This window comes from Erinaceus europaeus, chromosome 9 (assembly GCF_950295315.1).
Source record: "Erinaceus europaeus chromosome 9, mEriEur2.1, whole genome shotgun sequence".
Lineage (NCBI taxonomy): Eukaryota > Metazoa > Chordata > Mammalia > Eulipotyphla > Erinaceidae > Erinaceus > Erinaceus europaeus.
Window position 1 is genome coordinate 14,178,029 of NC_080170.1, and position 13,827 is coordinate 14,191,855.

The window sequence follows — 13,827 nt, forward strand, 5'->3', positions numbered from 1 at the left end:
AAACCACTCCCCGCCCCCCCACCCCCTACACACACTTCTAAGCTCCTGAGCTGCTCTCCTTTCCTACCAGAACATTTGCCACATCCCAGAGAATGACCTCATCTTCCTTGTTTCAGTGCTGATTGTTTGTGCTCCCTGGTTTTCCTGGCGGGCTCTAGAAGGAACATTTCCACTTACGGTTCTTGAGGAGCAAAAGGGAATAAAAGAGTAAAAGCAGAGCAGCACCATGAATGAAGAACTGTGTTCAGTCATTCTGCATCTGCTAGGGTGAGGATCACCATCTGGGCACACATAGTAGGATACTACTATCCCATTAATATTTCTCTTCTACTGGGGCAGAGTGACTAAAGCATCACTTAAAAGTTTTGATGAGGCTAAGGAAACAGCTCAGTAGGTAGACTGCATATATGAGGTCCTAGGTTTAATCCCTGGCATTACATATGCTACAGTGATGCTTTGCCCTCCCTCCTGAAATAAATTCTTTTCAAAATGTATTATTCCCTACATTCCCTAGGCTAAACACAAATAGTTACTATCTTTCCTAAATTTTTAGTCTTTGATGATAGCGCACTACAGAATCAAAATGATACTTACACATCTTGAAATTCTTCTAGAGTTTTTTGTGGTGTAAACACATTTAACAAACTAATTATCTGAAAAGAGAAAATTAATTATACCTCAGCATGTCAGGCGGCTCTAATTGATTATAAAAATTAAGGTTAACATTTAAGTTATCAAAACTGAAAATAAAATCACAGCCACGTTCAGCAAGTATAATTAATGCCTTTCTCAAAACATTCCACTACATGGCATTTGGGAACAGTTAAACAATTAGGCTTGCCATCTTGCAGCTAATATGTACTTTAATCACTTCACTTCTATAAGATCCCTAGTAACTTATTATTATGGAATTTTATTACACAATGTCCTTCTCACTCTGAACCTAAGTACAGATTAGGGGTGGAAAAGCACTTAAAAAAATGAACTCTGGAAGCTTAAATACTATGCTCAAATTTGTAAATAGTTTTTGAAGTATGAAGGCTAAACTTGAGATTTCTGGCACTATATTTATGTCAAGAGCTGACCCCACCATGGGCTCCATCCTGGCTCACCACAGGTAAGCAATGAGTCTGCTGTTTGGGCAGGAAATACACACCACTGATCAGTTCAAATGATGGAGGAAAAATGATTTATTTAGCATAATATGTAGGACTGGCTTGCCAAGGGGGAAAAAAAAACAAAAACAAAAAACAAAAAACTAGATCCAGACATGAATCTTTGCACCAAAATCAACTCAAAATAAAATCAAAATTTATCAATAAATCAGTCATACACCATTAAAATGTGGATATTTCTGTACCCCTGGTGTGGAAAGGTCTTCCCTAAGCATGACAAAAAAGCTAGGAGATATTAAGCCAAAACAGGAGTATATTAAGCCAAAATCAAGATCATTAAAAAAAAAAAATCTATGGCACAAAAAATCTAAAAAAATAGAAGAAGTAAAAGTTAAAAATTTTAATGTGCAAAGAGCTTTTATAAATGTACAAGAAAGTCAGTCCCCAACACTACCAAAAACCAGAGCTGAGCAGTGCTCTGGTAAAATAAATAAATAAATGCACAAGAAAAAGACCAGCAGTTGAAAAAAAAATGAGCTATGAAAAAAACAATTAAAAAAAAAAAAGGCCCAATAAACATATGGCAAGAAATTGAAACCCACAAATAGAATGGTTACTTATCATCTACTGGGTTGGTAAGACAACAACATACATTGTCAGGGGCTTTTGAAGCAAAACATTCTCAGATATCTGTAGTGAAAGGGTAATATTAATAATCTTTCTTGAGATCAGTTTGTCAACATATATTAAAGTAAGAATTATACATATTCTTGGACCCAATAAGCCTGGCCAAGAATTTCACCTGGGCAGGTGTATTAAGAGGAGTGCTTAGAAGATGTTCACTGAGCATTACTTATAGTAGAAAAAAAAAAAATCAACAGTAGCTGATTAAATTATTGTAATCTAAATAGTCTTTAAGAGTAATTATTGCCTGTTATGAGAGACAGTGTGTGAAAGGAGGAAGGACATCAGAGCACTGCTCAGCTCTGGCATTAGGTGGGGAGTGCCACGGAGAGAACCTTCGCCCTCTGGGGCCACAGGCATATGAGCTGGTGCTCTAACAGGCTGAGTTCTCTCCTGGGTCTGCTGTGTAGACATTTCCCCCCTCCTACTATGCTTCCTTTTAAGAATGACTTCAATCCATGTTCACTGATGGATATGAACTCTAGCAAACATTCTATGTTGGGAAAGAGCAGGGTGCACACAAAAATAGTTGATCTTGTGGTGTTTGTGTGTACATAAGAATGTTGGCCAATCTGTGGATGGCAAGTCAGATTTCTTTTCTTTTGTCTTCTTGTTTAAATTGTATCTGTTTAAATATATATGTAATATTACCATCAGGGTTATGGTTGGGGCTCAGCACTGGCACTACGAGTCCACTGCTCTTCGTGGTTGCTTTTTTTTTTTGACATGACAGAGAAATTGAGAGGGAAGGGGGAACAGAGATGCACTGCTGATGAAGCATCCCCCCTCCATGTGGGGAGCAGGGGCATGAACCTGAGTCCTTGTGAATGGTTATATGTGTACTTAAGAGTGTGCCACATCCTGTGTACTTGGCTGTACTTGGCACCTGCACAGAAATCAAAGTGCTATAGATTTTTTTTCTTTCTTTGCCTCCAGGGTTGTTGCTGGGGCTCAGTGCCTGCTCCATGAATCCACTGCTCCTGGAGGCTGTTTTTTTTTTCCACTTTTGCTGCCCTGGTTATCTTATCGTTGTTGTAGTTATTATTATTGTCTTTACTGCTGTCATTGTTGTTGGATAAGACAGAGAGAAATGGAGAGAGGAGGGGAAGATAGAGAGGGGGAGAGAAAGACAGACACCTGTAGACCTGCTTCACCACCTGTGAAGCGACTCCCCTGCAGGTGGGGAGCCGGGGGCTCGAATAAGAATCCTTACGCCTGTTCTTGCGCTTTGCACCACTTGCGCTTAACCCACTGTGCTACCGCCCAACTCCCAGTGCTGTAGATTTTAAGGAGAAACTGTGTCTCTAAAATGAGCACCAGGACACGTTCCATCTGTTGGTCTCTGAGCACCATTTTGATAACCTTGCATGTTGTAAAATATAAAATGTTAAATCTGAAAAGGATTTTGGAGATCACCCCATAGGACTCCCTTTTGGTTGGAAGGTGATGAATATTTAAGATTGTTCCAAATAAGATTTGTATTCCCTTCATTTGAACATTTCTGTTGAATCTGGCATAGGGATGTTAAGTTCAAAACTAAGGTAGCATCGTTCTTTATATCTAGAGTTTGAACCTGTTAATTTCTCTAATGTATGCTTTATTAAATTTAGTTTCATTAATTAATTTTACTTTAACCAGTGTACTGCTCAACTCTGACTTATGGTGGTACTGGGAATTGAACCTGGGACCTCAGAGCCTCAGGCATGAATTTTTTTTTCCTTTTGCATAACCCTTCTTCTACCTGCCCAGTCTTCTAGTACATGCTTTAGATTTTGTATGTTACCAAAAAAAAAAAAAAAAAAAAATGTCGTTAATTCTTTTCTTTAGAGAGAGAGACAAGACTACTACTCAGCTGTAACACTGCTGGGTGTGCTGCCACTGCACTATTACCCTAAACCTTGGTTATTATTCCTTAATAATTCAAGTAATCGGGGTCAGGATGTGGCACTGAGAGGCCCAGCTCACCTGGCAGAGGGCACATTTTACCTTGTATGAGAACCGAGGGGGCTCAAGCCCCAGGCAACACACAGAAGCATCATGCAAAGTGGAATCTCCATGGATGGTAGAACAGTGCTGTGGTCTCTCCTCCTTTATCTCTCTGCTCCTCTCTCCCTTTCACCTTATACCTGGGGGTGGGGAAGTGGGGGGCGGGGAATAGTCTACCGGGAACAGGGGAACTGTCCAGATGTGATGCCCCAGGGAAGCCCTGATGGCAAGGGGAAAAAAAGTCATCTAATAAACTTATTTTGAACTGTGACATGCAACATTCCAAGGTCAAACATTTTTTACAGAAAAAATGTTTTGTAGTAAACAGTTAGCTGTTTCCCAATTTATTTGGTAAATACTGCTGCCAATTTAGAGAAACAAAAATAGCAAAAATCAAAGGGTCAAAGGCTGACATTCCCATGATGCTTCTTGCTGACTTCACCTCCATGTTAGTGAGGTTTTATCAATAAGCTATACTCTCTATAGTTATCAGTAGTTTCCCATAGGTTTAAACTCAATGTATCCCCGAAGACTCAGAAGATTGTTTCATCACTGACACTAAAGTGTAGAGGAAACAGACAGTAACTCACATTTTTATGATTGACACATTTTAAGAGGACGAGTTCACGATAGGCTCTCTTTGCATGAGTCTGATTTTGAAAAGGGCGGCTGAGCTTCTTTACTGCAACATTTATCCCAAGTACGGCATCAAAAGCAGCACTGTATGTAGGAAACAGAATAAGCAATCCATTAGAAGGGTTTTAGAAAACACATGAATGCAAGATGTATAGTCAGTGTGCTATTGTTTTAGTGAGTAACAAACATGAAACCATCATTCTGCATCTTCCCACTCAAGGTACTTCTGTGCATGAAGAACAGGGGGACAGGGCTAAGGGTACAGACCAGACAGATTCCATTGCAGAGGCAGGCAAGACAGCTGCAGTGAGCAGGGGATTCAGCCATCCTTGGTGTGTTGATTTCTTATTAAATTGGTTGAAGATGATTATGTTAAGAACCAAGCAACATGCCACAGAGCATGTAAGACTGGCCAAGAAATGAAATCTTCAGCTTAAATATGTCAGCAGGGCTTTTGAAAGCCACTGGCTAGTACAGAATAAAATATAAGCATATTTAGAACACTGCACCAGAGGGAATGGTGGAGCTCATGAAAAGAATATACTGAAAGGGCCAGGTGATGATGCACCTGGTTAAGTGCTCACATTACAGTGCACAAGGACCCAAGTTCAAACCCCTGGTCCCCACCTGCAGGGGGAAAGCTTCACAAGTGGTGAAGCAGTACTGCAGGTGTCTCTGTCTCTCTCCCTCCCCCTCCCCTCTCAATTTCTCTCTGTCTCCATCCAAGAATAAATAAATAGAATATATTGAATCTAAATTTTGATTGACAGTGTTCTTCCCAGATGAAAAGAATCTAAAAAGAAAACAGAAAACTCTCAGCTCAGGTAAATCCCCGGTGTGAAAAAAAAAATCCCTTACGTAGGCAATTTCTCTATTTACAGTTCTGCTAGAAATAGCTCTCTGCACTACTAGAGTGAGGAGGAAATCTTCTAGAGGATGTGATTCCAGCATTTCATTTCCCAATTGAAATTTATGGTTCAGATTCCTCCAGATGAGAGTCATAAAAACTGCATGCTTTGACTGCACACTTTCAGATTCAAAATAGTGCCAATCTTTGCCGTGTTAAAAGCTGCTCAAGACCACTTGAGAACCTAAATCCCATTCAAAATATGACACTAAGGGCTGGCAAGATAGCTCACTGGGGAAAGTAACTGCTTTGCCATATGCACAAGGCAGGTTTGAGCCTGACCGCCCCCCACCCGCTCCCTCCCATACACTGGGGGAAGCTTTGATGCTGAAGTGTTTTTTCCCATTCTCTCTTTCTCCCTCTCCCTCTCCCTCTCCCTCTCTCTTTCTAACTGAGAAAGTTGGCTTGAAGTCCCCAGAGAAAAGGAAAATAAACACTGTTGCTGTTCATTCTACTTAGTATTTTAACATTGTTTACACTTATTCTTCTCCGCTAATAATCTTATTTACTTTACCAGAGCACTGCTCAGCTCTAGCTTAATACGGCAAAAGGTGAAAGTTTTTTTGATACCACTAGACTATTTCCCCAGCCCCTTCAGACAATCTTAACTTAGTTCAACCCGTTTTTTAATTGAGGACTGGCTACCATAGCCTTTAGATAAGAATCACCTCAGAGATTACTTTGGAATTACTTGTCTTCAATTTACTTCAATTCAGTTCACATTCTGTGTATGTGTGCTGGGAAAAATGTGGACACAGTGGTCTAACACACCTATTGGTGTGTCTGGTCTGCACTGATCTACAGCTGGGCGTTGGGTCATTTCCCTTAATGTCTCTGACTCAATTTCTCACTTGTGGGGGCAGGGAGAATAACTGGATATATATGAAAGAAATGTACACTTTTCTCCACTAGCACTTCACAGTCTTGTAATGACTTAATTTTACAATGTGACTTAACTGAGATTTATGAGGACTTCAAAGAAACAGGCATTTCAAAACGCTTCCTAATAAATTTTTATGAAAGTGTTTTTAATGAACAACAAAACAGAGCAATAAACAAGTCAAAGACAACAGTAAAAATAATTCAAAAGGGGGTGTGCCCATTTTATTCTGCTATCATCTCTCTCATCTAACACTTTACCGTCACTGTTTCTACCTGCACTTTGGGTTAACTGCATATGTACCCATAGATAATCGGTGTGTTTCTGAAGTTCTACTTTTATTTTGCAACCAACAGGTTTGCGAAACTGCCACTGTATTTTATTTCAAAAGTGTCAAAACACACACACACACAAAATCTAAAAATACACTTGTTTTCTGTACTAGTTTCCTATTGCCACTGCTACCACAAATTTACTGGTTTAACACACAGATTTGCCATTTTTAGTTGTGGAACTGGGAAGAGAAAGAGAAAATGTGTACATGTGTGTACATGTATCAGTCCAGCACTTGGTTCTGAGAGGAGGCTCTGCTCTAAGCATGAGCTGAGATAATCTATGGAGGGCTCTTCAACAAGGTCCAGGGGCCAGTGTGTGGACAGACTGGGGGGTTTTAGAGGAGAACCCAACCAGGAGATACGGTGGGACAAAAAAGGCAGGGATACAAACCTGCCTCTGTGTAGGAAGGGGCTACTGGAGACAAGAGGCCATGTAGCTGCTAGGACCTGAGGATTAGTAACACTGGAGCCCTGCCTCACTGATGGGGAAGCAGTCAGTGTCTGCTACACCATTTATGGCTTCTTGTTCTGGGGCTGGAGGAATAGCTCACTGGGGAGGGTACCTGTCTTGCCATGTGTGTGGCCCAGACTTGAGTCCCAGCACCACATAGGAGGTGTGGCAGCAAAGGAGTGGCTCTGGTGCTGTGGTGTCTTTCCCTGAATGAAAAAGTGGTCCAGGAGTGGCCACAACAAACAAAAACATGGTCTACTGCTTTAGTTCAACATGAGACCCTCTCCTTGTACCATGTTCAGAATACTACTGAGCGCCTTTAAGCGTAAGGTCAAATCCAAGATGCCGTGCAAAACAGAGCAAGGACAAAGCCTGCAGAAAACATGTGGGCACAGGAAGGTATCTCTCCTGTTCATTCTGGGGCCACCACATGGTTCCAGCACTGCTGCTGCTGAAGCTCAGTGGGCCATGATGCCTTAGGCACAGCAGGCAGGTGTGAGCAGTCACCCACCTCCTGGCTGGAGAGGGAGGCAGTATGCCTCTTGTGAAAGGAGCAGTAAGTAATAATAGCAGGGCTCACCAATTGCTCAGGCCCAGTTCTATGATGGCACATTTTCTACAGGCCAAAGAGAAACACCCCACATGGCTAAAAATAATTTTTCATAATAGACATAGGTAAAAGAAAATATTAACAATGTGAATCAAACCAACTGGCCCCTTTTCTAAGCATCTGGTAAAATGAACCCTACTAAAATTTTTTGGAGCCTGGCAGTTGCACACCTGGTTGAATGCACATATTATCAGGTGCAAGGACCTGGGTTCAAACCCCTAGTCCCCACCTGCAGGGGAGAAGCTTCTTGAGCTGTGATGCAGGGCTGCAGGTGTCTCTGTTCCTCTTTTATTCCCCCTTTCCCCTCAAGTTCTGTCTCTATCCAATAAATATTTGTAACCTCCCCCCCAAAAGTTAACACTTTAAATAAAATAAAAATAAAATATTTTGATTTGGTAATGGGTAACTGGGTGGAATTACAAAGGCAAGGGAATTAGTGATGTCAAAAATAATGAAATAAAGTATAGCCGTGAGTGGATTCATGAAAGCTGCCCTAGTCAGTTCAAACTAACGTTTTCTTTCTTAACCTGAAAAGAGCAAAATCTACTTAAAGTTTTCCCCCCACAGAATCAAATTCAGGTGATAGAAGTGGGGATTTGCAAGAGCTGAGATTTAGAATGGTGTACAATTTTAGCCTCTACACACTTCTTCCTTCACACCTTTCCTCCTGTGAGATGAAAACTGTTTGTACAAATGTGGATAAAACTGGCATAAGATCATCTGAGATAAAAACCCTGACTTAAATAAAATGTCTGTGAAGAATCTCAATATATAGCTTAAGCTATGTAAGAAAATCACAATGGGGGGGCTGGGTGGTGGTGCACTTAGTTGAGTGCGCATATTACAATGTGCAAGGATGCAGGCTCAAGCCCCCTGGCCCCACCTACAGGGGGAAAGCTTTGCAAGTAGTGAAGCAGGGCTGCAGATGTCTCTCTGTCTCTCTCTCTATCTTCCCTTCCCTCTTGATTTCTGGCTGTCTCTATCCAATAAATAATAAAGAAAAAATTAATAAAAAAGGAACTCACAATATATTTTACATATATTCTATAACAATAAAATGGTCTACAATATTTTTTCTTTGCCTCCAGGGTTATTGCTGGGGTGGGGTGCCTATACTATGAACCCACTGCTCCTGGAGGATATTTTTCCCATTTTTGTTGCCTTTATTCTTGTTGTTTTGCTGTTGGATAGGATAGAGAAAAATTGAGAGAGGAGGGGAAGACAAAGAGGGAGAGAGAAAGACAGATACCTGCAGACCTGATTCACCGCTTGTGAAGCAATCTCCCTGTGGGTGGGGAGCCAGGGGCTCAAACCGGGATCCTTGCTGGTCCTTGTGCACTTAACCCACTGTGCTACCATCCGGCCCCTCATAGTATATCTTATGGAGTTGAGATTTATACAACAGAAAATTTACCTCTTTCAAGTGAACAATTCAGAGGCACTTATGGCATGCTTGTAGCGTCGGATATGTATAATTCCAATGGGTCTTCATCAGCCCCAAAGAAAGCCTAGTGCCCACTAAGCAGTTACTTCCTATTCCTTTCACCTTGATACATGTATGTATGTATGTATGTATATATATATATAGTAATAATTATTATTATTATTAAAAAGGGGGTTAATGCTTTACAGTGCAATCATTGGCATATGCACACAATTTCATTATGCAATAGTCCCCCCCCCATAAAGTTTTCTTCTCATCCTCCCTCCCCAGAGTCCTTTGCTTTGGTGCAATACACCATGTTCAGTCCATGTTTCACTTTGTGCTCTCCCTCCATCTCGTTAACCACCAGCCTTCGTCTCTATGGATTTCCCTACTTTGGATTCTTCACATAAATAGAAAGAGATGCCACCTTTTGTGCCTGGCTTCTTCCACCTAGTATGTTATCTAGGATCACTCATGCAGTGTATCTCAGTGCTCTGTTCCTTTATTTATTTTATTTGAAAGAGAGAGATAGAGAGAGAAAGCCCAGAACACTGCTCAGCTTATGGTGGTGCTGGGGACTGAACCTGAGACTTTAGCACCTCAGACATGAAAGTCGCAGAAATATCATGTTGTCTCCTCGCCCCCCCCCTTTTTAATGTTAATGAGTGTTAGAGAGGGAGAAAGGGGGGGAGAGAGGCTCTGCATTTTTTTTATAACGAACATGTAAGTATATAACATCTGTTGGTGGACATCTGAATTATCTCAACTTCTGGCTATTGCCAACAGTGCTGCTGTAAGCATCTAAGTACAAACCTTCATTTGAACACCTGTTCTTAAGCCTCTTGAGAATACCCTTAAGAGCATTTACTGAGTCATAGTGATGAATCTATGTTTAACTTGTGGAAGAAACATAATTTATTGTTCTTTACTATGCTATAATAAAGTCATTTTAACTACCTGCTTTTTATCAAGTTTTCTGCTTTATAATTAATTATGCATTTCTAGTCAACACCTTAATTAAATGCTCATGATAACAATCTGGTCAAATTACCATCCAATTCTTAGTAAAATATAAACCAAGATAATGTTTCATAAAAAAACTTTTGTTAATATCCAAGTAAACTAATTTGAACTGTCTATTAACTTTACAATGTCTTGGCACACAGGGTTTAAGGACCAACACAGTGCCTTATAGTTGGCACGTTAAGTGCACCATTGTTCAAGACCCCAGGCTAGGCATCCCTTCCAAATATTCTTTCTCCCTCATTACTTTTCCTGGGGAGCTCTGAATTATAATTTCTTCTTAGTTTCCAGGGCCCCTAACCACTTAGGCCAATGAAACAAAACAAAACAAGAAACAAGGAATTCCCTGATCATGTGCCTCTTCAACAGAGGATCAGTTACAAGCATATTCTCTAAAGTCAACACCTGAATACAAACTAATTCTCTTGACAGGGCATCCCAAAGAGTTTACATTCGTCTTGAATGACCTCTGCCTACAAAGCTGTAAACCATGGATGTTCTGACTGTTACTTTACTGTTATTCCTGGGGGCTATTTTTCCTAGTTATTTCCTTGTTTATTTATTCTAATTAGATAGGACAGTGAGAAATCAGAGAGAGGAGGGGAAGGTAGAGAAGGAGAGAGAAAGTGAGACACCTGTAAACCTGCTTCACCACTTGTGAGGCTTTCCTTCTCAGATGGGGCTTGAATGGGGGAAAGGGGTCCCCTGTGCAGGGTAATGTGTTTGCTCAACTGGAAATGCCACCACCCAGCCTCGCTGGGCTTCTTTTAAGTGTGAAAATCATGTCGGTTTTATTGTTCAAAGGAAAAGGACTTGCCAAGAAAAATAAGATTTTGAAGAAGATTTAAGTAAGATTTGACCACAAAATCTTTAAAGATTTTTTTAAAGAAGTTGGAGAACTTAAGAAAGTTGGAAATTGGGGAAGTAGGGGAAACTGGGTAGTGACATCCCTAGTTGAGCACACATGTTACAAAGTGCAAAGATCTGAGTTCAAGCCCCCAGTCCTTGCAAGTGGAAAACTGTGCAAGCTGTGAAACAGGGCTGCTGGTGTTTCTCTCCGTCTGCCTCTTTCCTCTCAATTTCTCTGTCTCTCTCTAATAAACAAATAAATAGATAAAATAAAATATTAGAAAAAAAAAAGAAGCTGGAGCAGTGCTGACAGTTACAGTCTTGGAAGTGTCCTGGTATCAGGCAGGAAGGCTGTGGCATCCAACTGAGCGTCAGGTCAAAGCCGTGCTCCTGACGTCTTGGTCTGGACACATGATTAAAGTGAGACACCAAGGAAGGAAAGGCCAGCTCAGCGCCTCACACAGCAGTCCTTCCTGCTTAATCCATGGAGTGACAATGGCACTGCCTGGTCTCACTCTGACAGCAAAGGGCAAGACACTGCGGAGATGGAGTCAAGAAATGAATAGGAGTTGGGGGGTGGTGGGGTGGCCAGGTCGAAGAAACAAAGAAAACTACAATCTTTGGGTACAATCCACTGCCTTACCTACTATTCTGCTATCTTAATGGTGGGGGAGGGGGATGGAAAATAAATGAAGGAAAGAAAGAGAAATGGGGATAGATGAGAAAAGAAGCGAAAAGGAAAGGAAAGGAGAAAAGGAAAGAAAAGGGGAGGAAAGGGAAAGGGGCTGGAAGGTGGAACACATGGTTGAAGGCACACATCATAATGTCCAAGGAGCTAGGTTCAAGACTCAGTCCCCACCTGGGGGAGGGGAGCTTCATGAATAATGAAGCACACAGGTCTGCAGGTGTGTCTCTGTCTTTCTCCCTCTCTATCTCTCACTTCCCTCTTGATTTCTCTGGCTCTATCCAATAAATTAAAAAAAAATGTTTTTCTAAAGAAAGAAAAAAGAAACAAAAAGAAAAACTGCCACTTATTTAAATTTACTCAGCATTCAAGGAACTGGGGTTTCCTATAATTTGACAACATACAACCGGCGCAAAGGGGCTGATCAATTTAGCTGAAAGCAAAGAAGAGCTTCTTTTTCCCAGAGGTGTTTCTAAATTCTGGTGACCTACTTTTAATGACAGCAGCCCACTCCATGATGTACACAGACCACACTTACCAAACGATTCCTTGGGCTCCAGAGCCGATTGGTTTCAATTGCTGGTAACGCTTTAGGACAGTGAAAGTTGAGTCTGCCACTTGGACGCTGTAAAACTGACTGTCACATTTGCTGTCACTCATGATGTAGTGTCATATAGTATTCCAAAGAGCTGGCTGCAACTGTCAAATCCCTTAAAAGAAAAACAGAAGGAAGAGGTCTATGTACACCTATGTTCATGGCAGTACACTTAGTAACAGCCCAAGTTGGAAGCAACCCAAAAGCCCAACTACAGATGAGTGGCTAAGAAACTTTGGTATATATACATAATGAAATACTACTTGGCTGTTAGAAATGAGGAAATCATTTCTTTCACCTCATCTTGGATGGCATTTGAAGGGATCATCTAAGTGAGATAAGCCAAAATGAGAAGAATGGGTACCAGTTGATCTTACTCAACCCCTAAAGGGTAATTTGTTAGTAGATAACCCTCTCAGCATTTACAGAGTGCCTTTATTTTTTTAAATTTTTTTATTATCTTTATTTATTGGATAGAGACAGCCAGAAATTGAGAGGAGGGGGGAGACAGAGTGGGAGAGAAACAGAGAGACACCTGCAGCCCTGCTTCATCACTCATAAAGCTTTCTCCCTGCAGGTGGGGACAGGGGGCTTGAACTCGGGTCCTTGCATGTTGTGACATGTGCACTCAACCAGGTATACCACCACCTGGCCCCCAGAGTGCCTTTATACAAGAGGGTAATGGAGGAAGTAAAGCAGCATCAATCAGGAGCCAGTATTAAAGAAGATGACAGCTCACTATTTGGGGAGAGAAGTGTGAGGAATCTCTACTGCGATGCCAGCCCAAATGAGGCCAGGGCCATGAGCAAAATGTAAATGAGGTCAGGGATAAGAGAGGCCCTACCCCTTGGCAGGGGTGTGGAGAGCGAAGAGGGCTGTATGGAAGAGGTGGCACCTGCCAGGGGACTGCCATGCCAGAGGCAGATGGCAGAGATGTGGAATTCACATGTGTTCAGACAAGGTGAACTGCTCAGCTTGGCCAGTGGGGTGCAGGCACAGAGGGTCAGGGACAGACTCAGCAAGAAGGCTGGCAACCTGCTGTCCCAACACCACACGTGATGTACCTGTGCCACCAGTTATTCACTTATTTGGGAACACTTGCTGGGTCCTGCTGCGACCAGGGCCTGTGTCCCCAGCCAGAGAGCCAGCTCACAGAGAGCACGCACAGCAGGATGCTCAGACCCAGTGCAGAAGTAGAGAGGAGAAGTAGCTGCAGACTCAGCCTACCTGGTGGAGGAGTTGGAGAAAAAACAAGGCCAGATCACCACGGGGCCCTGGAGCCACAGGCCACCCGGGCCTGGGCTGCAGACTGTGCAGCCACCAAAGCATGACAGGCATGTGGGCTGACCTGCCCTTCAGAGTGTCCATGCGGGGGGCTGGGGGGGTGCTTAGGGGCAGGAAGAGAGGCAGGGACCTGTCCTGGAGGAGAAGGGGAACAGAGAGGACAGGGCAGCTGGCGGTGCAGAGCCCAGAGGGCAGCCTGGGACAGGTGCGCCTGGAATGACAAAGGGACAAGCAGTGTGACAGGCATGGGTTGCTGACCTGCTCCAGGACCCAGGCCTCCCTGCTTCCTCTTAGCAACAGAAGCCTCCTGTCCCCACTGCCCAAGTAGCTGGCTGCCTACTAGAGAGGCATCTGGCCATCT

The 13,827-nt window shown here is 42.4% G+C and overlaps 1 protein-coding gene across 9 annotated transcripts in view; it reads right to left on the reverse strand.

The window, feature by feature from the left end:
• Positions 1-13,827, reverse strand: part of MAPK9 (mitogen-activated protein kinase 9) — a 49,138-nt gene that overhangs the window by 22,454 nt on the left and 12,857 nt on the right. For 8 of the 9 annotated variants that reach the window (XM_060197351.1, XM_060197352.1, XM_060197349.1 and 5 more), the window contains 3 exons: positions 12,126-12,297; positions 4,376-4,505; positions 595-653 (listed from right to left, as the gene is read on the reverse strand). In XM_060197351.1, coding sequence (XP_060053334.1) covers positions 595-653; positions 4,376-4,505; positions 12,126-12,247 — 311 coding nt within the window. In that variant the 5' untranslated portion in view covers positions 12,248-12,297. The remainder of the gene's footprint in view (positions 1-594; positions 654-4,375; positions 4,506-12,125; positions 12,298-13,827) is intronic. The other variant, XM_060197356.1, reaches the window with a different exon arrangement.